The 23,653-nt window shown below is 55.5% G+C and overlaps 1 protein-coding gene across 3 annotated transcripts; it reads right to left on the minus strand.

Annotated features, from left to right (window-relative positions):
* Positions 1–557: 557 nt before the first annotated feature.
* VIL1 (villin 1) lies at positions 558–23,653 on the minus strand. 3 transcript variants are annotated; one of them, XM_081813610.1, is made up of 20 exons: positions 23,595–23,653; positions 18,561–18,658; positions 18,172–18,246; positions 17,141–17,337; positions 15,713–15,821; positions 15,439–15,549; positions 13,810–14,012; positions 13,627–13,705; positions 13,359–13,457; positions 12,540–12,693; positions 11,881–11,981; positions 11,655–11,792; positions 10,894–11,052; positions 9,685–9,864; positions 9,039–9,184; positions 8,201–8,345; positions 7,537–7,725; positions 6,300–6,368; positions 4,645–4,785; positions 558–792 (listed from the first exon to the last, which is right to left on the minus strand). In XM_081813610.1, exons 2-20 carry the CDS (start codon positions 18,633–18,635, stop codon positions 679–681), a joined length of 2,484 nt encoding a protein of 827 aa, XP_081669736.1. In that variant the 5' UTR covers positions 18,636–18,658; positions 23,595–23,653; the 3' UTR covers positions 558–678. The 3 variants fall into 3 exon arrangements, with proteins under 3 accessions (XP_081669736.1, XP_081669737.1, XP_081669738.1); XM_081813611.1 differs by having other exon boundaries at positions 18,561–18,661; positions 23,599–23,652; XM_081813612.1 differs by lacking the exon at positions 7,537–7,725.

A 23,653-nucleotide genomic window follows, 5' to 3' on the forward strand; every position in this document is an offset into this window, starting at 1 on the left:
CACCGAGTTCTCGTTTTCACTGCAGGAGCCCGGGAAGCTTGGCAGAGGTTCTGGATAACACTTTGTAAACTCGGCATTGGCCTTAGCTAAGCTCTTCCTTTGCCTTATTATTACCAGACGGGGGTGAAATGACCTCTGTTCTAGACCCAGTGGGTATGCTATGCTCTCTGGGGACAGGTTAGTGTTGTGAAACTTCCTAACGGGGCCCTTTCCCAGGCCATTCAACTCTTGCAAAGAAGGAGTGCCCTTTAACTTCTCACCTAAGTCAGTGAGGAAAGTATGTGAGAAGGAAAAGCCATTACTCTGGGAAAGATGTGAAACTGCAAAAGGCTTCAGCCCACTTTCCATGGTTAAAAACGACTTACAGGAGAGGAAAACCTAGGGATGACTCAGAATTAGAATGTTCTGTGGAGTGTTTGCTCTTCTAAGAAGGGAAAGCTCTAGAACAGGATGATTAAAAGTGACATTAACACCCCATGGTCGAAACCATGTGACCACCTTCTTAAGAGCTGAAATTGGGACCACACTGTCCTTATGGAGGTACCATTCTGGAAGAATAGGTTGCTTACAGGTAAAATTTCACTTCAATTAGTATAGGACTAATAACACCAGTCATGAAAACAAGGAAACTGAAAGCAGGGTAGGGAACTGCTCTCCAACCGCAACCACTCCTGTTTCTCAAAACAGGCCTTTTTCTTTCTTGAGGTGGTGTTGCTTCCATCGAGGGAGGGCAGAGAAGGCAGTGGGTGTCATCCCCAAGGCCTTGGTGAAATCCTCGATGGACAGGTGCTCCTAGAAGAAGAGAGAGACCAGAGGGCAACGGTCACATTCTCACCCAGGGTTGACTTGGATGAGTCCTGTAGGTGTGGCAGAGCAGTCACGTGAAGAACAAAAATAGGTAACGTCAGGAGAACCCGGAAAGAGATGGGGAGGAGCCAGGCGGCATGTTGAGGTCTAAGAAGTGTGATCCCTGAATTTGGAACATGAGCAGCATGAAGTAGATTGAGCTCCTGCTGACAAGTGCACCCTAGCTCTGAAATAAGAATCGGGACATTTGACTTCACTTGGCTAGGGAATTTGCTAAGAGAGTGTCTTAGTTTTCCTCTCTCTAAAATGGGAGAAAAATCTTAAAGGCCAATTTTTGCTTCTTCGTAATGCTTTTATGGAGATGAAAATAATATTACACATGAAAGGGCACTGGAAACAAGGTATCTTGTTCATCTGTCTTTACTCAGTAAACAGTGAACCTAAGCGAGAGGATCCTACTTTCTGTAAATCTGGCCCACAGAGTAAGCAGATGAGCCCCCGAAGGGAATCTGCCCAGGTCTGAATATATAAGACTCCGTTGCTGTTACGACAGGAGGCCCAGCTCTGCTCGAGAGAGCCATGACCCTGGGGAGGCGCTCGCCCTCCTGGGTGCTACCTTGCCGGGGATCAAGTGAGCAGGCTGGCTGCCCCAGCGCGACGGGCCCAGCAAGCAGCAGTCTAGCGTCCAGGTACAGCTGTGCCACTTGCAAAACCCCCTGGGAAACAAAATATTTGGATGACTCGTACCGGCTTCTTCCATCCTATGAATGATCTAGAAGGTTGGATAGCGCCATTCTACCTTTTTACTCTTGGCTTAGAGATCGTGACTGGGAGACACCTAACTAAGCCAGGGGTATGTATCTTTCTCCATAAGATGAGGGGATTGCCTGAAACGACATTTGCTCCCAGCTAACACAAGGTAATAGGGCTACTGCTTAAAGCAAGCCAGGTACCCTCAAGGCACATTCATGTGAGAACCCCAAACTGAAGCTACTAGAAGACAGCATCTCCCAGCCTTCATCTCTGCTCCCCAGGCACCAAGAAGGGGATGGGGTGGTAAAAGCCATGGGTTTCTTTTCAGTGTGAGCCCCACCCCCTCCGCCAACCCCAGGAGAGCATTTGAGCCCACTCCTACAGAGAGCCCTAACTGAACAGCTTGGACAACATCTGTAGGTGGACTTCAAGCTCAGATGGGTCTGACGCCTCAGTTCTCTAACCTGTCTTTAGGTTTGCCTCCCACCCCTGGGCATTCTCAAGTCCCCCAAGAGCCTGCCCACTCCCCCAAGCAGGGAAGAAGAGAGGAAAGGTGAGTGGTTTGGGCATCAGTGGATGGGGAAGAGCTGCCTACCCCAAACTGGTTTGTAGCAAACCCCTGGCCCAGGTCCCTCACAGCTGTGGCTGCAGGTGCCCTCCCTGGCCCCAGCCAGGCTGGCTCCACGGCTTGGCTGAGGCTTCTGGACTCTGACCCCCAGGGTAGAAAGCAGGAACTGCCCATCCCCGTGGACTTGTAGCTTTCCGCTAGTCCTGCTCTTGGACTCTGTGATCCTGCCAGCTGATGACTGGCCTCGCCCATACCCACATCCGCCTCTCTGTGGCTTACTCACTGGTACTCAAACACTCAGATTATCCTCTTGCTACTGCCTGCAGCCAGACCCACCACCCCACTGTTCATCGTCACTGGCTCCCCTTCCGAGTCTGGAGCAGTCAGGCCTGAAGTCCTCTCAACTCTCCCCACTTAACACTGACCTACAGCTTCCCCCGCAAGAATGTACTGGCGCTCCCGGGTGGCGCAGTCGGTTGAGCGTCCGAATCTTGGTTTCGGCTCAGGTCATGATCTCAGGGTCTGGACATCAAGCCCTGCTGGGCTTCGCTCTCAGAGAGGAGTCTCTCGGGATTCTCTCTCCCTCGCCCTCTGCCTCTCCCCACCCCTTGCCACGTGCGTGCTCTCTCGCTCGCTTGCTCTCAAATAAATCTCCTTTAAAAAATCAGCAACAGGGGCGCCTGGGTGGCTCAGATGGTTAAGCGTCTGCCTTCGGCTCAGGTCATGATCCCAGGGTTCTGGGATCGAGTCCCTCATCGGGCTCCCTGCTAGGCGGGGAGCCTGCTTCTCCCTCTGCCTCTGCCTCTCTCTCTCTCTCTCTCTCTCTCTGACTTTCATGAATAAATAAATAAAACATTAAAAAAAAATCAGCAACAGACAACCGACTTTTTAAAAAGGATCTTAGATTCTGTAGACTGTGTCTACCATGGTAGGGTTGTCTTGATTCTGTTTGTCCCATTCCGAATTCACCATCCAGCCTCCTATCAGTCACCGGGTTCAATAACACCAGCTGCCCCTCCTTTTAGAAATACTTGGAGCCACATGGTACCATGGGAGCGGCAGGACTCCGAAGACCTGGTCCTTGCTCTGACTCGCTGCTAAGTAGCTACGTCAGGCACATCAGGCAAGTCACGTGCCCTGCCTCCAGTTTCCTCAGGCAGTTGTAACAGCAGCTTACCTTTACATACCAGGGGCTGGGCAAATAATACTCATATATTACTGTTACAAAAAATATGTTGGGATCGTCCCAATATTCCAGTGAGGACACAGATGGGTAGATCTGGGAAAGAATGCATGAACATAGTCTCCAAGGTGAAGGGCAGGATGCAAATGCTCTGGGAACCATACACTTAAACATATATCGGGCCCAAACGCCTAACAGACTTGTTGGAGAAATCAGGCATCTCTCTTCTGTAGATTCCTTAATTCATTAGCAAGACATCTTTATGGTTTATCATCCCGAGAGTACGTTGTCTCTCGATACCCCATCATGCTAGATCAGCCATCCATTTTGGATCTGCCTATAGTGGGAATGAATATTGGAAATGTATTTTTAACAAGCTCTCTTCTTGCCATACTCTCTCCCCACGAGTGACCCGCGTGGGCCTGCAGGTGCAGCCACCAGAAGCACCGCGCACTGGCGGGTCTCTGAATAGCCTGCCCACCAAATAGGCATCACCCGGGATGTCCCCGGATGCCTCAAACGGCATGGCTACCCCCATACTCACGGTGGTCCCCCTCTAAGCTCAGTCTGACCCAGGGTCTTTTTGTCTCCGAAAATGATGCAATTGCCCCCCCCCAATCACACCCTTCATCCAGTAATTACCTAGTGTCATTGACTCTACCTCCTAAAATTCCTCTAAACCCCCTCCTTCCCTCCACTTCCCCAGCCACCACTCAGCCGGCCTCTGGCCACTGCTTTTGCCACCTTCCAGTCCCTTCTTCACTGGGTAGCTATAGTCATCTTTTTTTTTTTTTTTTAAAGGTTTTATAAAACCTGGCTGGCTCCGTCAGTGGAGTGTGCCACTCTTGATCCCGGGGTTGTGAGTTCAAGTCCCACACTGGGCGCAGAGATTACTTAAAAATAAAATCTTTTTTTTTTTTTTAAGATTTTTAAACTTTTTAAAATTAATCCCCGCTGTGCTCATTCCCTGCCTCTGGGCTTCACGCATGCTGTTCGCTTCTCCAGGAAAAATCCATTTTGACTGAATAATTTCTGTTCACCTTTCAGAAGGAAATCTTCTCTAAGTCAGGTTCCTTTTTGGAAGACCCTTCATGGCACCTGTGGTTCACCTTGTAGCGCTTACCATCACTGAAATTAAATCATAGTGTAATCAGGGTCCTTTGAACCCTCTGTCCGCACTGAGATGTCACCTCACGTGAAGGTGGAGACCAGGTGTGTTTTGTTCACCAGGGCATCCCCAGCACCTAATCACCTGCAGGGCACAATCTGGGGGTCATTTAGTGTTGTCCAGCAGATGGCCAGCCAGCTTTCTTCATCCTCGAGCCTGACCTACCTCCTTCCTGCTGGGGTCCACACCCTCGGGGAGCTCCTCCACAGGCTTGTTCACCAACTGCTCCAGGGGAAAGATGGGTAGAGGCCCAGAAACGAGGTTGCTATTCGCATTGAACATGTCCAGTTTAGGGTTGGTGATCTCCTAGGGAAGAGAAGGAAACCACTGGTTCATTCTGCTGGTTTGTGGCTACCTCCCAGGCTGCCCTTCTCTCCGGAGTCAACATTGATTCTAGATTATCTCCTTCGAGAAGCCTTCCGTGACCCCCATATGCACACTCCTCATAAGAACACAACACCTGGGGTGCCTGGGTGGCTCAGATGGTTAAGCGTCTGCCTTCGGCTCAGGTCATGATTCCAGGGTCCTGGGATTGAGCCCCACGTCGGGCTCCTGGCTCAGCAGGGAGCCTGCTTCTCCCTCTCCCTCTGTCTCCCCCTCCTGCTCAAGCTCTCTCTCTCTCTGTATCTCTGTGTCTCAAATGAATAAATAAAATCTTTAAAAAAAAAAAAAAAAAAGAACACAACACCTGATTGGATCTGTGAGCTAAAACTTGGTGGTTTGTATCCAACCAAAGCCAATGGATCCAAGATGATTATTTTGTTCTATGACTTATGAACTTCTCCATGGCTTCCCACAGATGTTCGAGGTCCACCTTGGACATTTATGATCCTCTTTCTCTTATCTGTTATGAAACTGTCATCAGTAAATTCCCTTAGCCTTGACCTATCTATCCATGCTTTCCTGCCTGAACCATCAGTCCACCAAGAAGGGTTTATTGAGGGCACAGGGTACTCGGGCTGCGGGTGGGGCTGAGGAGCCAGCCTTATCTGCTGATTAAGCCAGCGTGCTTGTGGAATTGCTCTCGTGTTCTGGACACATTTCTACAGAGTCTACTTGGCCCTGCCTCCCCTGCGAGGCTATGAACTTCTTGAGGGAAAGGTTTTGCTTTCAGATTCCCATAACCCCGGGCCAACAGGTTCAATGCACGGGGTTCTGTTCACTAACTGAGGGACTGCAGTTTGCACCCGGAGAAAGGACCCCAGAGGTGACCACAGCAGACAAATCATTCTGTCTCTAAGTATAGTCCATGGACTAACTACATCAAATCACCTGGCTCTTCATTTAAAACAGGCATATTCCCGGGGCTCATCCCGATTCCACGCACCAGAATTTGGGGGAGTGAAGGGGACTTTGGGATCTGCGGTTTTTGTTTTTTTTTTTTAAAGATTTTATTTATTTGACAGAGAGAGACACAGCCAGAGAGGGAACACAAGCAGGGGGAGTGGGACAGGGAGAAGCAGGCTTCCCGCGGAGCAGAGAGCCCGATGTGGGGCTCGATCCCAGGACCCTGGGATCATGACCTGAGCCAAAGGCAGACGCTTAACGACTGAGCCACCCAAGCGTCCCGGGATCTGCGTTTTAACCAGCTGTCCCCACCTTGCTCCTGGCTCCCATCACCTGGATTCTTATGCATGCTCAGTCTAGGCCATGGAGGAGAAGAAACAGCAGGAGGCCTTGAAGTTCAACAGGGAGAAGCACTTCCATGAGCGGTGGGAGGACATGGTGGAAAGGGAAGCCCAGGACCCTGCTATCTTTTCTGGAGCTTTCTCAGCTCCCACGGGGCTGCGACATCAGCCAGCCACCTGCCCCGCACTCACCGCAGTGATCTGGTCCCAGTCCCCAGAGTTTCCAAGCTCCGCCTTCAGGTCCTCATAGGATTTGGTGTTCTGCACATAAAGCCAATAACAAGTTAGACCCGGCTCTCAGCAGAGGAAGAATTTTTTCCTTTCGGGGGGTTGAAAGAAGGCTGGCCTAAGGCCCAGGGGTGGGGGCTGGAGGAGGGACCCTGAAAAAGGAGGCTAGACGGGAGGATGAACACCCACGGGGCTGATGGTCAGGAAAGGCCCTGCTCAGCCCCACGTGGGGATAGAGGCCACCCTCAGAGGCAGTGTGGGCAGCGATGTGCAGCCTGGAGAAGCTGCCTCCCCTGTGGAGGCTCTGGGGAACATGGGGGGCTTGGAAGCCAGGGACCTCCTCCCCTCCCAGAGCCTGGAGGGGGACCCTGCCGCAGAAAGGTGAAGGGAGTCAAAGGGACGCTGGCTCCACGAGGAGCCGCATCTCTATAAGCCCAGGGCCTGGCCCCCAGCATGGCGCATCATGACGGCCATTGTGCACCTAAAGTCACCAGGCCTTAGCCTTCCTCCTTCCTGCAGACAACGTGCACGGGCTTCCATTTTGAGGACCTGCCCTCTGCTTCTACCTGGGGCCAGTTCAGGAAAGTCCTGTGGCAGTCCAGCTCACCGTCCCTCAGATAAGGACCACACGTATGAGCCATTTTGCTTAGAAGTGGGTGCCAGGAAGACATTCGTCTGTCCTTTAAAGAACTGACGTGTGTCATTTTCATCTGGTTTGAGGATGCACTAACACTGTCCCGGAGAAGTTTCTACAGTGATGGAAATGTTCTTTCTCTGCGCTGTCCAACCTGGGAGCCACTAGCCATGAGTGGCTACGAAGCAGTTAGCTTGGGGCTTGTGAGAAATTGAATCTTCAGTTTTGTTTAACTTTAGTTGATTTAAGTTCAAATGGTCAGTACAGCTCTTAGCAAGAATGTCCATCAGCTCTGAGCTACATCTCGTGCCCAAGAAAGGCACGGTCATGAGCCTGGGTTTTTGATAGACTTCCTTCCCTCTCCCTCACCAGGGGGCTTCATGGGCTTACGCAGTCTGACTTTTTATTCGAGGTCCCCTAGAACCCCTTTAAAAATCTGTCACTGGTCGTCTATCACAATGAATAGAAAAGCCTGGAAGTCCGCCCTGCCCTTGGGGTGTGCCGTGAGCGGCCTCCTGGAGAAGGTCGTGCTGGGCTGGAAGGATCAGGGGGGCGCTGGCCACTCACACTCCACTTGAAGGGATCCCACGCCAGGAACCAGCCTGTGAAGGTGGGGGGCTCGTGTCCCTGCTTCACCACAATGATGGGGGTCTCGGGGTCACGGCCACTGGGGTGTGTCTTGAGGTATTCCTGTGCTGTGATTGCTGCAGCTTTCTTCTCCTCCTCTTTGGCGTGCTGCCCGATCCAGAAGAAGACCTGTGGAGAATCCAGAGTTCGGGTAGGCCTTCCTGTCCTCCCTGGCCCACCGTGCTCCGCCTGGGGTCTGCCAGGCTCTGAGGACTGACAGTGGAGCCAAGTGACCTCGGGCAGGCCCCATCTGGTCTTGACTTTGCATCTGGGAGATGAAGAGGCTGGACAGGTGTCCTCTACTTGTAGACTCTGCCAGTGTGGGACTCTCGGCCTCTCCAGAGCCACAGACCCTCAGAAACATGCTTCTGCCATGTGAAAGAAACGGGGCTTTGGGAAAATACGTCCTGCACTGCAGCCCCTTCCGGAACGTTCCTCTCTACCCGCCTCCTTCTTCCTTAGGCTCTTGTTCACAATACTACTCCCAGGAAGAATGAATGAGGGAGCCCAGAAAATGTCACAACTTACCTGTCCATAAAGTCACCATTTCTTGGCCCTGGGGCTTGAGCTGGTGGTAAGGGAGGGCCCCAGACCTCAATCCTACCTGGTCCCAGACATCGAGCAGGAACACATCGTCCTCTTCCAAGTCATCCTGATTGAAGTCAGGGATTTCTGTGGCCAGAAAGCGCCCGGTCTGGTTGGAACATTCAAAGAGCCGGGGGGTGATGGCCAGGGTTTCCTTCTGCAGTCTGCAGGATGCAGAGAAAATTGTGGTGGCAAGAAGAAGGTGTGGGGAAGGAAAAATGGAGGACGCAGAACTCCGACACAGAAAGCCCAACTTCTAGGAAAATGCTCTTTTTTCTGACCACACGAAAAGTGCCCCCCTCCTCCCAAGAGTCTGAGAGCGCTCCAAGGCAGAAGTCCCCGCTGCCTTTCCGGGACGAGCATTCCAGAGGCTCTTCTGCAGGCCCATTGGGAAGTTCTGATATCTTCCTTCTAGGCCTCCTCCTCCGGCTACTGCAGGAATGCCCTTTCCCTTTAAACGGGGGAATAGTGGACCCTGGGTATGCTTTAGAAAAAACACTGGAAAGAGTGTTTCCAGCTGGGGCTTCTCAACATCCAGGTCCTGTGTCGGGACTAAAGGACAGGGTTCTGGCAGCTTCATCCCCAAGGGCAAGCCCTGCCCCTCTCTTTGAGTTGCTTCCTAGCCCGTGAACTCCATTTGCCAAGAAAACCCGCACCGGGCCCCAGGCATGCCCCTGGGCTCACGGGGCTCTCAGGGCCCATTGGGCCACCCCTTCTTTCTTCATCTTGTAGCCCTGTGGACTGGTACACAGAGTCCTCAGTCCATGCTCACTGCAGACTCTGGGCCATGGGCTGGGGGGGCGGGGAGGCTCCCCAGCGTAGAAGGTGAGCTGGAGGCAGAGGGACCCCATAGTTACCTCTTGGTGCTGGCATAGGGAGCCTTTCCACCCAGGGCTACCCAGAAGCTGGCCGGCTCCTGCCCTTCCACCACCACTTGTTTTTCTGTCCGAGAGATGGTGTCCGCAACCATCTTGGCCATTTCCCGCTCGTCCCCGCTACAGCCCTGGGGAGAGGGGGGTCAGCTGTGTTGGGGGAGACCATCTCTACTGCCACACCTACCCCCACCCTTCCACCATGTTTACTGGCCCAGAGCTCCTGGGTCCAAGAGGGCCCCTCCTGCCTGGATCAGGACCCCATGCACACCCCTCCTCTGTCCTTGACACTCCAAAGAACGGCAGAGGGTACAGGAGCCTGCCCTCTCCTTACAGGGCAAGAGAAAGCATCCAAGAGGCTGAGATCAACGGAGAGGCAGCGACAGGTATGAGGATAGTGAGAGAGAGCCCCAGACACAAAGACAGACCAACACTGGGACAGGCAGGGGTGGCCGGGGACAAAGAGAACGAGAGATACTGAACCGGACTTAGAGGCAGAGAATGTGAGGGTGGAGGGAGACTGGCTAGGGGCAGCTGGGAAATGAGCCAGAAGGACCTGCTGGCCAGGGGCTCCCCTGAGGCCCGGGGACCCCTAAGATCCACTTGGGGAGGGGGAGGCCACTTCACGCACCTTCCCGCACCACAGATAGCAGCAGGACTGGGTCTTAAGGATGAAGACGTCATTGGAGTTGAGGAAGCTGGCCCGGGGTTGGACCTCAAAGGCCTTGGTGTTGTTGGTGCTGGTTCCCTGCACCTGGAACAGCCGTGTGGAGGGCACTGGTTCCAGTTTGTTGGCCCGGGAGGTGCCTCCCTGCAGCAGGTGTGGAGAAGGCAGAGAGAGAGAGAGGTGGGAGCAATTTAGTACAGACAGTGGAAGGTTCTCAAGAAGGGCACAGAGAACAGAGTGGAAGAGAGGCTGGGGTGGGGTCTGCCCGCCCCCAGGTCCTCTGCCGCATCATCACCAGACTAACCTTTCCAAAACATTGCTTTTGTCATGACACTCCCCTGCTCAGAAATCTTCAATGGCTCCCTACTGCTCATAGGCTGGAACCAGCTCCTCAGCCCAGCCTTTGCAGGCCCCACATGATGCAGGCGCAAACTGCCCTTCCAGACTCACTCTGCTCTCTCCAGACTCTCCCCTTTAGCTCAGCCAGGCTTCTCCCTGCTCTACGTGGATCCCCTCCTCTGGGCTGTTGTCCTTGCTGTGCCCCCTGCCCTGCACCTCTGCTGAGCGCCTCAACTCTGACCCTGATGTCAAGAGCCCCTCCAAACCCCCCTCCAGCACGAACTCCCTGCCTGCCCCAGATTACTGTATTCACACTGGGCAGCGAACCCAACCCGCGTGTCTGGCATTTAACCACACGGTGCCTCGGGCTGTTAGTTCCCTGCTCTCCCAACAAGACCCGCCTTCTCCAGCCCCTGCACCTTGCGGAGGGCTGCAGGCTTCGCGGGTGCTCCATAAACAGCTGATTTCTTAAATGAGTGCTGGAGATGTCTATTCCATTATGTTGGAAGGCACCAATGTTGTTTGGATAGGCTCATCAGGTGGGCAAATCTAGCCAAAAGAACTACCTTTCTCATGCAGAGGACGGGGCGGGGGTGGGGGGGGTGGGGGGGTGCAGTGTAGAGAGAAACGGGACTTGCCCACGCTCCATACTCATTCCTATGGAGTGGCGGTTTCTATTGCTGGTTCCACATGGGTGATGGGGCCTCACACAGTCTTCTCCAACTAAGTGCTTGCTTCACCCCCAGGCCCGCCCCGGGTCCCCTTCCCCATCTCCTGATGCCCACCCCGCCGCAATCGTCGGTCCTGCCAGGCGCCTCAGGCCAGCAGCCACACCTGGTAGATCACCATTCGTCCCTTGAAGATGGCCATGAGGTGTGGTGGCTCCTTGCCCATTGGGACCCGGATCTGCACCAGTTCGTTGTTGTACTTCTGGTCCAGGATGACGGCTTGATAGGCAGAGGCTGCTATTTCATCCTGGCTGGCCTGGCTACCCTGGGGACAAGCATGATGGAAGTTGGGGGGACGAGGCCGGCCCTAGTTCTGAGCCCGTCCCCGGCTGCAGCAACGACTCCATCCCCGATTCTCACCTGGCTCCAAAACGGTCTGCCCCACCAAATACCGCCCTGGCCACAGCCCAAACCCCATGTGACCCAGACCTGTTTGAGCCCAGCCCCACACCTAATCCTTTCCTGGCCCTCCGCCTGCCCTAGCTCACCTGCTACTCCGCCCTTAACCCCAGACCTCCTCTCCTTCTTACTCGGGGGCACACCATGGCTATCATACCACTACCCCCAGCACCCAAGCATCTCCCTGTGCACTCACATCTGGACCCACAAATCCATGGTGCTTTGAGCAGATGAAGGGGATGTTCTGGAAGCCATGGAAATTGGAAGGGAGACTCCAAGAACTCAGAGAAGGGGCAAGGATTGTGAATGGGGGTACCCTGTACCACTGGGATCTCATAGCCTAAACAGTCCCAGGATGGAAAAGGGGGTGAGCTTCCCATCACCAGAGGTATTCAACTCAAGGGTGATGGCCACTTGGAGTGGGAGCCGAGCTAGCTGTGCTCGGGACAGGGAAGGGTGGGGCCTGACCTGCCAAATGTAGAGCAGGTAGTGCTTCTTCTCGCCGATGAGGTAGGTGTACAACAGCAGGTAACAGTCACCCCCGTAGAAGTGGCCTAGCCACTTGGAGTCCACCGGCACCAGCTCCAGGTCCTCGATGCACCACACCTGGGGCCAGTACCAAGCTGGTATGAGGGCCAGGACAGGTTCCGCCGACCCCGCCCCACCCAGCACCCGCCTCCCACCCTCACCATACCTCCACCTCGCCGCTCCCGTCGTCCACCATCTTCTGCTGGGCGGCCACCTGAGGCTGCACGTGCATGGATGTGGCATCAAACTTCACCTGTTCTACTTTGGCTGGGGGGGTGGGGGGATCAGGACACCAGCTGTCATAAGCTGAGGTCCCTCAGGTCCTCACAACAGCCCTGAGTGATGACTACAATTCTTAGATCCATTTTACAGATGGGGAATCTGAGGCTAGAGAGATCGGATGGCTTACCCAAGGTCACAGAGCTGGAGAGTGGCAGTTATAATGCGAAACCCCATCTCCCATCCCTGAGACCCGGGCTTCACCAGGGCCTCCCAGAGGGGCCAGGAGAGGGACAACCCTTTCATCCTCTTCCAGGGGCCTGGTACTGAGCTTGCGTTCAGCAAATATTGTCTGGTGAGACACTGACGCTATCTGGTTTCCAGGGAGACAACCCCATTCCAAAGGAAAGACAGGTGCTTCTCAGCTTCCTTTTTGTGACAGCTCAGTTTACTCATGTTCCCTCGTGTCCCCCCCCCACCGGGGGAGCCCAGCGCCAGCGGGAAAGAGCGCATGGAAGAGGCGTGTCTGGGAGGGAGGACAGGTGCAGGGGCCCTCCTAGCCCCACTCCGGCTCCTGACCCCACCCTGCCTCGGGCCGGCCCTCACCCACAGAGCCTAAGGTGTGGGTTTTGCCCAGGCCTGAAGTCCGATTGGGCAGGGTCCACTTCTGGAAGAGCTGCTGAAAGACAGCTGACTCAGCCCCATCATTCTGCACCTCCACCTGTGTGTTCGGCGGGTACTGCTTCGCTTTGATAAAGTTCTAGGAAGAGAACAGGGTGGCTGAGTCTATGTCCCTCTCCTAGCCCCCCACAGCCCCGCCCCCAATGCAAGCCAGAACCTGGCTCGAACCCCAACCAGTCCGAACCACAAACCTATCCCTGGTCCCAATCCCAAACTTGAACCCAACCCCAGTCCCAGTGCTGACCCCAAAGCTAAACCCTGCTCTGGCCACAACCCCAAAACCCAAAGGGACCCCAAACTTGACCCTACCTCAATTTTAACCCCAATCATCAGCTGCCATCTCTAACCTTGAACCCAACCCCCATTCTAATGCTGACCCCAAGCCAGCTAGGGTTACTGACTCTAGCCCTAATAATGACCCCAAACTCTGACTTGGTCCCAACCCGCCGGCTGACCCAATCCCCTCTTGCGGGAAGGCCAACCTCCATTTCTCCCTTTCTCTGAACCGAGCTTGAGGTGGGAGCTCACACCCTGAGGAGGCCCCCAGGTGGCCTGGAGTCTGGCCCCCTGGCGTGCAGAGAAACCCCCAAGACAGCTACGGAACTGACCCTCAGCACCCCTAGCTGGGTCAGGCCCAGAGCTTTCCAAGGCCTCTGCCTAGCGCTACACCGGGTCTGACCCCACTCCTCTCCCCCTGCTGCGTCTGTTTCTCTCCCCTCTCCCTTCCCGGACCCCCCTGCGCACCAGTGCCTGGTTCATGGCTCCTGTCCTCTCCTGGGCGTTGGCATCCTTCCCCTTCCACACGTAGATCTTCAGGCCCCCCTGGTCCAGGATGTAACAGTCCTAGAGGTGGGAGACAAGGATGCAGCATGGGGGCCTGAGCCGGTGGTGCCGGGCCGCAGAGCGGCAGGCACAGACCCGCTCCAGCCCCCGGCACTGCTCCCGCTTGGGGGAGACTGGGCAGGGTGCAGCGGGATGGGAGCTGGGGCTGGGGGTCTGCACGCCCTCTCACCCCGTGACTGAGCAGGTCCTGGGTGAGGGGCCTCGTGGCGACTTCTCTAACCACCAGCTTTCCCTCTGAGTCAGACACGCTGCAGGACAAAGGCACAGCAGGGATGGGGGGGTCCCACAGCCCAACCCTCCCACCCCCCGGGGGAGCGCCCCGCGGCCACAAGGAGCCCAGCTGGACACTCACTGGTACAACTTGAGGGCGGCCTTGACCGCCGGCTCCACCACGTCATCGGGCACTGCGGCCTTCAGTGACCCCCGCGGGCCCAGCACGTGGTTCATGATCTCCATCAGCTTCGGGGTCTCCTTCTCATTCTCCCCATCCACCACCGCCACGTAAGTTCGCCCACCCCGCTCCTGGTCTCGGATCTCCTTGGCCAGGGTCATGCCCTGCAGGGAGGCCCCAGTGACCCGTGAAGGCCGGCGGGGGGGATGGGTACGCGTCCGCCACCCCCAGCCATGCCAGGAGAGCCTGGGCCCCCCTCCGGCAGCCCCAGGGGACGAGGCACCTGTCCTGCCTGTACCCCCGAGAGTGCACCAAGTGAACCCCATGGGAAAGCAGGTTTCTCGTTGGCAGGAGGGTATTTGGGGTGCACTTGCTGGGCCTTCTGTTTTGACACTGAAATTTGTGATTTTACTTTGCAGTTTTGGACAAAAGCCGAGCCCTGGATATCAAAGCACTCAGTCTCTTTGCCCCAAAGTGAGCTCGTATGTGCACGCGCGTGCACACACACACACGTGCATATACACGGCCGCAAGTATGTACACACGCGCGTGCACGGCACACTTCCTCATGTGCACACACACGCACACACACACCCTGGCTCCCCCTCCTCAGCCTAGCGGCCACTGCTCTACACACTGGCATTTCAGTTGCCAGCCCCAGTCCCGGGACTTCTTCCTATTTCTGTCCCCAGAGCAGCTCTCTGCTCTCCTCTCATTTACCCAACTTCCATGATAACCTGTTTTAAGATGCCCCAAACTGAACTCGGTCCCCCCCACCTTCCCCAATCTGTTGCTCCTGGTCTTTCCCATTTCGGGAAATGGCACTCCATCCACTCCATGGTGGCTCAGGCACAACGCCCCTCTCTCCTCGGCCCCATCCGCCACACGCATAAGGCCAGTGGATCCCCCCTTCCTGTCCCCGGGGCCTGGGGCACCTGCTCCCATCCTCACGCAGAGGGCCGCCTGCTCCCTGCATCCCCGCAGCCCCTCCACACCCCTTCTCCACTCAGAAGTCAGGACGACCTTCAGACCTCCTGAGCACCGAGAACGGACCCCAGCCTTCTCATGCCGCCTCCTGGCCCCCGAACACGCCCTGAGAGCGAGCCCTCTCCCTTCTCCCAGCTCCCTGTAATCGCCATCCATTGCCCGGCACCGGCCACTTCTCCCCTGCCTTAGGGCCTTCCCTCCCCCACCCCACCTCCTCCAGGAAGCCTTCCCAGAACCCCCAATGTCACACGCCCACCCCTCACTCCTCAGTTACTCCCTTCATGTCTGTGTCCCCCGCTCGATGGCCAGCTGGAGGCCATTCACCACGGCACCCGCAATGCTTGGCACAGGGTCCACCACATAACAGGGACTTGTCACACCTCAGTGGCTGAGTCCCGGAACTCATGCAAACCCCAGCATGCGTACCTCTCCACATACACACGGAGACTCAGATCTACCTTGGAACACACCGTCCAGGGCAGTCAGCCGAGAGGGGCCTGGGGACGTGGGGGCAGGTTGGGGGTGGCAGACGTCTGGCGAGTGTGACTGGCGGGGGAGGGGTGGGTGGGACTGGGGAGAGGGGTGGTGCATGGGCAGCGCTTACCCTGAGTCTCTCCATGCGGTTGCTCTCTGGCCCGTTCCACTGGATGATAACCTTCCCCAGGTCCAGGAGAAAAATATCCCCAAGGTTGAAACTCTTCCAAGACACCTCCACCTGGAACGCCAGAGGGGAGCTGCAACCTCCACTCAGATACTTGCCACAGTCCACGGCTCTTCCCTGCCTCCTCCCTGCCCTCACCCCTCCTTGGCCTCTGCCCTCCCCCCAGGCTGGGAGGGGACACAGGAGGCCATGCCCCAGGGCCCGGGCCAATGCCCACCTCTCCGGCCACCACGTTCCTCTTGCCCTTGACATGCAGCAGCCGCTGGACGTTGTAGGAGTTGGTCTCCACCTGCTTCATGCCAGAAGCCACACCCCCCTTCTGGATCCTGAGAAGAGACGGAGCTGACCCAAGGGAGTGAGCGGGCTGGGAGGAGGCGTGACAGAGCCGGGGTGCCCAGCTGCCACTGGGGCCATCTGAGGGCTGGGCCCGGGACTAGGCTGAGGTGCATGAGGTGCCTCAGCTGCCCACTCTGAGGTACTCGCTCTCAGGATCATGCAAGTGCAAGGTCAGTCTTCTGTGTGCATGTGTGTGACCTTCCTCAGCCTCCTTAAAGTTTGCACCCTAGGTGCCTCACTCCCCGCCCCGCAGACACTGCCCTGCTGAGAGGGCCCGCAAAGAAGGGCGCATGGTGATGTGGACTGATGGAAGGACAGGACAGAACTCGGAGGGCAGGAGGCTGCAGGGAAGGGGGAGAGGGGAGATGCTATGGACTGAATTGTGTCCCCTCCCAAACTCCTATGTTGAAGCCTTAACCCCAGTGTGGTGGTATTTGGAGATGGGGCTTTTGGGAGGGGTAGATTTTGATAAAGTTTAGATGAGGTCCTGAGGGTGGGCCCTCCGTGATGAGGTTAGCGCCCTTATAGAAAGAGACACCAGAGCGCTTGCTCACTCGCTTCACCATGGGAGGATACAGCGAGAAGGTGGCTGTCTGCAAGCCAGGAAGGGGGCTCTCACCAGCAACCGAATCAGCTAGCACCTTGATCTTGGACTTCCCAACCTCCAGAACTGTGAGAACATTAATTTCTGTGACCCAAGCTACTTATTCTAGAATATTTTGCTAGGGCAGCCCAAGCAGACAGGAGAGATGCCAGCTCAAATGCCCAAAGGGATGGGCCCTTGCTCTGAGTATGGGAAGAAGAGGAGCAAGACGAAAGGGAGGGGTGGGGACCGTGGCTCACTGGAGAGCTCCCGGCCTATCCTACTGCTCAGTAGCAACTTGGCTCTTGACTGTGTGTTTCCACGGGAAAAGCCCAGAGGCCAGAACTTCAGACTTTTCAAGAAAAGGTAGAAATCGGCGTGTTGAGTGTGAAAGTGTTCCTTTAGAGAATGGAGAGTAGCCATCCGCCCATGGGCCAGAGGGAAGACTTGATGTGATGCCCTGGAAGGCCTCCTTCGGTACCGAGCTCTCCAGAACATTCAAAGAGGGGTTGATTTACAAAAATTCATGGTGCGCAGACTTTCACAACAGCCTCTGGGGCAGCTAAAGACAGAGGGATAAAGACCAAAGATGGGGCAGCAGCAGGAAAGGGGGCAGGGAAGCTGAAAGAACAGAGGTCTCCAAAAGCCCACTGTGGGTCTCCCCGAGAGGCTCCCCGCGCTGGCCCGAGCTCCGTCCCTCCCCGCCGGCAGCGCACCCCTCCGTACACAAGGCCCTGTTTGAAGTAGCCTCGGAAGGCCTCGCTCTCGTTGCCCTGGACCTCACGGTGCTGGATGGCCCGGCCATTCAGGAAGTCGTCCATCTGCGTGGTGTAGATGGCAGCCGCCCCCTGCTCGTCCTGGGACGAGGCCTGGCCGATCCAGTAGTGGATGTCATAGGACAAACTGCTGCCGGTCTTGTGGATCTAGGGAGGACAGGGGATGCGTGGTGTGCCCCAGGCCCTGGGCTCCCACGCCCTCCCGCCGCCTCCCTGCTCTGCATGGTTTCGCACACACAGGGGGCCTGGGCCTCGGGTGAGCTTGGCAAGGGGAGGCGGGAAGCGCACGGCGCGGGTGGTCAGGAGCCGAGAGTTCAGCCCCCACCCCGCCACAGGCTCTCAGAGACCCTCAGGGTCCTGCTCCTCTCGTCTTGGAAATAAGTTGGTTGCCTAGAGCAGCATTTCCCAAGGTGAGGTGCGTGCTCCGTCAGGTCTGTGAGGCGATTCGGTGGTGTGCAAGCCAATGTGCAGAGGAAAGGATTAAAGTAAATATTTTATAGCTACTTTCTGTTTGTGACCTGGGACACCACCTTCCACTTATTATGATAATGATGTGGAGTTGTGTTTTTAAATAAATGGATTTAAATTTGAAAAGCGCATCAATATAAGGACAAATACAAATGCATTAAATAGTACAGGATGTGGCAAAAACCAAGAAGGTGAAACGAAGGGGACTGTGGATTTCGGAAATGTGGACCTGAGGTAGGGTGACATCCTACTTGCTCAGAGGGTCCCCACGACTATAAATTCAAAGAAGTTCACCTCGGGTGGGAGCTCAGTGAGCCAAGGGCAGGGAGAGCCTCTTTTACCTCTCACCCTGCAGAGCTACCAAAGGCGGGGCCCCTGGGCACACCCAGCCCATGCTGGCTAGGGGTAAAACCTGGCCAGCCCTCCTTCCCGCCCCCAGCCTCAAACTTCCTCTCTGACACTGCAGAGGCCTTTGCTGTCGGCTCAGACCCTCCCGTGCTCCCCCCCACTCACAGCCAGGACTATGTAGCAGTCGCCTTCATAGAAGCTTCCGAAGGTGCTGGAAGGAACAGGCACCATCTTCATGGCCTAGGGAGAGGAAGGAGCTCAGAGGGGCTGCCTTGGACCACCCAGAATCCCCAGCTGCCCTGCCTCCCTTGACCCCAGGGAGAGCTGGGAGAGGCAGGGAACCAGCAGGAGGAGGGCTGAGGAAGCTGACCAGAAGACTGGATGTGACAATGGGAGGAGGAAAAGGAGCAGGAGGAGGTCTGAGAAAAGAGGAGGGTGGCCTTGGGGACAGGCACCAAGGGCTTGAACCCCAGGAAGGCAGAGCAATCTCAGGCTCCTTCCTTCCCTCAGTCCACCCCAGCCTGCAGAGCCCCCAACACCCAGGCGGGTCTCACCTCGATCCTCCATATCTGCACCCCGGGGGTGGTGATGTTGAGGGAGGTTTTGACTTGGGCGCTCAGTTTGGTCATGGCGGATGAGCCTAGGGGAGGGGGTTGTGGGAGCAAGGACTGAGGAGCTGGGAGCGTTTCAGGTGCTCTCCTTCCAGCACAGGCCTGGAGAGCTCCCAACAGCTCCAGAGGCCAGGGCTCAGGGACTTGGGGAGGTGAGGGCTTAGCGCTCCTCCCCAGCCCCTGATTGGCCCGAGGGCCCAGCCTCCAGTCTTCCCACCCAGCTCTGATCTTGTCACTCTCTTGCTCAAACCCCTACCCTGACTCCCTATTACCTGATTAAAACCCCCATTCTTTAGCTTGCCATTCAAGGCCCTTCTTTAGCCCCAAACACTTTTTCTTTTTGAAAATTTTTTATCAGAGCCATGTTGACTGCTTAAAAAAAAAGGAAAGCGAAGAATAAATAAGAGCCAAAAAGGGTATTTACCCCAAAGGAAAAACAGGTGTTCAAAGAAAACTTGTACTTGAAATTCATAGCAGCTCTATTCACAATAACCAAAAGGTAGAAACAACTCAAATGTCCAGCAACAAAACGTGGTATATATCTCCACAATGGAAGATTATTCAGTCGCAAAAAGGAACCAAGTGCTAATACATGTTGCAACATGAATGACCCTCGAATACATTATGCTTCGTGAAAGAAACTGGACACAAAAGGCCATGTGTTGTGTGAGTCCATTTATATGAACCATCCAGAACAGGCAAATCCATACACATAGCAAGCAGATCAGCAGCTGTCAGGCGCTGGGGTGGGGGGAGGGGAGGGCCTACTAGTGGGCATAGAGTCTCCATCTGGGATGATGAAAAAATTCTGGAACTAGACAGTGGCCATGGTTGTAGTGTACAACATCGTGACTGTTCTGAACGCCCCTGGACTGTGTCCGTTAAAGTGGTTAAAATGGTAAATCTTATGTGTATTTTACCACAGTAGAAAAAGTGTATGCGGCAGTTTCGTGTTCCTTCCTAGCTATCCCCAAACACCCCTCAGTCACTGTTCTGGTGGCGCTCGAGATCTAGTCCCCACAAGGGTGGGGATCATATTTGCTCAGTACTGAACCCCCAGCATCTAACACCATGTGAGCGCTTTGCGGAGTGGGTGGATGGATGGGTGGTTGGATGGATGGATGGATGAGTGAATGGATGGATGGACTGGATGGGTAGATGGGTGGATGGATGGATGGATGGTTGGATGGGTTAATGGATGGATGGAATGGATGGATGGATGGATGGTTGGAAGGGTTAATGGATGGATAGAATGGATGGGTGGATGGATGGATGGATGGATGGATGGATGGATGGATGGATGGATGGATAGGTGAGTGGATGGATGGAATGGATGGGTAGATGGATGGATGGATGGATGGATGGATGGATGGATGGATGGATGGTGAATGGGTGGATGGGTGGATGAGTGGATGACAGAGTGAACTCTCCCAGTGTGAACCAGCCTCCACCCATTGAGCTGAAAGAAACCTCCCTCCCCAAGCTTCTTTTATGGTATCTTTTATGGCTCATTCTGTTCTCACCTGTAGCTCTATTCCCTGCTGCAGTTGCTCATCAGAATCACCTAGGGAGCTTTTAAACAATACCAGTGCTTTGATGCTGCTCAGGTCTATCCCCAGGGACTCTGATTTAATTAGCCTGGGTGGGGCCCAGGCCTGGGTACTCTATTTTCTGCCTTCTGGGAAGCGGAGCATGTGGACTTTTAAAACTTCCCAGAGAGGGGCGCCTGGGTGACTCAGTCGGTTAAGTGTCCAACCCTTGGTTTGGGCTCAGGTCATGTTCTCAAGGTTGTGAGATGGAGCCCCATGTCGGGCTCCATGCTCAGCGCAGTCTGCTTGAGATTCTCTCTCTCTCTCCTCCCCTCCCCCCTCCCCTTCCCACTCAGTTGCTCTCTCTCTAAAATAAATAAAAATCTTTAAAACAAAAAACTTCCCAGAGACTCTGCTATGAGCCAGGGTGGGGATCGGCTTGTCCCCATTTACTCTCATCCCCCATTCCCCACCAAGCCCACCACCCAGCCTGGCACAGCCTGGCACAGATCTGCCCTCCAAGAAGGCTCCTTGAATGCTCCTTGAATTGATGAACAATGAATGAAAGGTCATGTGGCCCCGAGGGTCAGGCTTCATGCGCTGACAGCCTGGAACTTCCCTATCTAATCTCTCATGGCACCTTGACTCTGAGTCACCTCTTGGAACAATGACCTGGCCCTTTACTGCTGGGAAACTCCCTCTTCTGAGTCCTGAGGGGTGACCTCTCTCCCCAGCATTCTGGAGTCTGGGTCAAGGTCTCCCTGCCCAGCCTCTGATTAGCACCCCCTCGGGCAGATCAGGGGACCACATCTGGTCACCAGCGCTGTGTAGGAACCCCTGGTGCCTGGGCCCTGTCCGATGCCCTTGTGGGCCATGGCCCCTCTATGAGGTATTTCTCAACCCACAGAGACCGTAGGTTCCCAGGACCCCTGGGTCAGTAGGACCAATTTGGGTACAAAGGAGAAAAATGTTTTCTGTGTTATTTCATTTACCACCTTGGTCTACATCTTCCTTTCTCCGAGACAGATTCTTTGACACTCACTAGCTCTATGAACATGAGCCCAGTTCTTCATCTAGAGATGGGGGGAGGGTCGGGTCAACCAGATGACCTCTAGGGACATGCTCTGATCCTAGGAGCGAGCAGCAAGAGGAACTGAGGGTAGGGCGCCTGGGTGGCTCACAGTTGGTTAAGCGACTGCCTTCGGCTCAGGTCATGATCCTGGAGTCCTGGGATCGAGTCCCGCATCGGGGCTCCCTGCTCAGTGGAGAGTCTGCTTCTCCTGCTGACCCTCCCCCATCTCATTCTCTCTCTCTCTCAAATAAATAAATAAAATCTTCAAAAAAAAAAAAAAGAGGAATTGAGGGTAGACAGGAGTAGGCGCTTCTTGCCCATCAGATGAGTGGAGATTTGGGGGAGCAGGGATTTGGAAAAGCCAGTACGCTCCCTCCCTAGAGGAAAATCAGGATCCGGGACCCCTAGCAGCCTGAACTGGTAAGGGGGAGCCTCTGCTGGGGTGGGGGGCAAGGGGATCCTGAGGAGGGCAGCCCTGAGAGGTGAGCTCTTACTCCAAGGGTACCCCCACGGATACTCTCCGACGGCTCCTGCTCTCATCCATGTTGGTCCAAGCAGACGCCCCTGCCCCCCACCCCAGGTGGGCCCTCCCCAGAGAGGCTGTTGCTCCTGACCTGGTGGGAGGATTATGGGCTCCTCACTCTCCCATGCCCACAGCATGGCCCCAGGTTTGCATATACACTGCCTTCTCCCTCAACTGGAGTTTGCTGGCTACCACCCTCACTCCTGGTCCCCAGTATTCTCTGTCCCCTACTTGAGGAAGGGCGCCATTCCTCCCAGATCCCCCCAAAGTCAGCTATCTGGGCAACACCCTGGAACCCTCCCTCTCCTGCCCTCTGTCCACCTGAATGTCCCTCCTGCCTGCCCCCTGCCACACCCCTACCTCTCTCTGCTCGCTCGCTGCCTTCTAGTGATGCTGGACTGCTTGCTTGCCTTGGCCCCCCAGGCTGCTTCTCCCCCTCCCCCTATGTCCTTAGTCCTGCTCTTCCCTTTACCGAACGCCCTCCCCACCTTTCCTCACATGGCTGAACGTTACATGCTCCTTTAGACTCAGTTTAGTTCTCATTTCTTCCAGGACACCTTCCCAGAATCCTCAGGCTAGACTAAGCACCCCTCCCCGAGGGCTCCAAGGCATCCTGGACCCATGCCACTCTTGACCCCCTAACCACATGGTGATGAAAGGATCTGTTTCTAAGTCTGAGGTCCCCAAGGTCAAGGACCTGGACTGTTCATCTGTGCAGACCCCAACTCTTAGCACATAGTAGGTGCTCAACAAATGTTCACAGAGCTTAAAGACAGAACTGTGGAATGGATGGGGTGGATCGTGCTGGAGCCCTGGTGGGACTTCGGGCTCCTGCACCACCAGGTCCCATCTTTCCTTGCTTAACTGCCACCCTGCTGCTGTCAGGGTTCCAGCTGCGGAGTGCTGTCACAGCTCTCAGTCCCCAGTCATGCCGTTCTGAGCTAGACACGGATGTGGCAGGCCCTAGAACCCAGGACACCCTCCTGCTTCCCCAGGCCTGTGAGAGCGAGGAGAGAGGACACACCCCAGCATCCCAGGCTGCAGATTCTGCCCCTTGCAGACCTGGGATGCCTTTGCAGGCTTCCTGGGAAGGGCTGGACCGGATGTCCCAAGACCCTGGTCTGGACTTGGCTCCTACCTCCCCCCGACCCATTTCAGCTACATGGGGCCACCATGGCTGGTAAGGCCAGATGACAGGTCCTGGTGGAGGGGAGATGGGACAGAGCTGCATGCCTGGGTGACCAAGCATGGATGGGGGCCAAAAGGGCCCTGCCAGTCACCAGCCCCCTGCCTCTCTCTGTCTTTGCCCATCTAATTCCTGAGGGTTGTTGCTCACATCCTAGGATCCAGGAGCGCCGAGGCCCCAGCAGTGCCAGGGGGAATGGCAGCCCAAAGAAAGAAACCGTTTCAGATAAAGAACAAATGGGCAGAGAGACGGGGTGGGGCAGGGGAAGGGGAGGCAGAGCGAGGTCAGGGTGACCAACTAGTCCTGGTTTGCCCAGGAGTGTCCAAGTTTTAAATCTCAAAGTCCCGTGCCTCCAGATTCTCCCCATTCAGGGCCATCGGGATGGTTGACACCTGAAGTGAAGTTAGCGTCAGGTGCGGCTCTGAAAGAGCTATTGTCTGGAGTGCAGACTGTACAATTCTTTCCTTGGAGGCCCAGGAAGCCACACTGGGCTCCCTGCTCTTTCCAGACGCTCCAGAGTGCCAAGCCTCTCCTTCACGTCCGCTCCAAGGTGGCCCTACGCTGCCAGCAAGAAGCAGGGGCCCTTGTCCTGTTGCCCCCTGTCCTGTTGCCCCCCACCACCTACTGTCCCAGTGTCCCACAGGGTTGCCTTACCTGTCTGGGGGAGGCAGCTGCCACCTGGGAGGTCTCAGGGAGTTATGGCAAGCTGGCTGCAGGAGAGCGACC

The sequence above is a fragment of the Leptonychotes weddellii genome, chromosome 3 (genome assembly GCF_054177405.1).
Source record: "Leptonychotes weddellii isolate Sample4059 chromosome 3, ASM5417740v2, whole genome shotgun sequence".
NCBI classification, from domain to species: Eukaryota; Metazoa; Chordata; class Mammalia; order Carnivora; family Phocidae; genus Leptonychotes; species Leptonychotes weddellii.

Excerpts from the sequence above, each read along its gene's own strand:
- VIL1 (XM_081813610.1), bottom strand. The coding sequence starts at position 18,635 with ATGACCAAACTGAGCGCCCAAGTCAAAACCTCCCTCAACATCACCACC. Across the intron at positions 15,550-15,712 it reads GGAACGTGGTGGCCGGAGAG|GTGGAGGTGTCTTGGAAGAG; the intron begins GTGGGCATTGGC and ends CTGGCGTTCCAG. Across the intron at positions 9,185-9,684 it reads GCTATCTGTGGTGCGGGAAG|GGCTGTAGCGGGGACGAGCG; the intron begins GTGCGTGAAGTG and ends CCCTCTCCCCAG.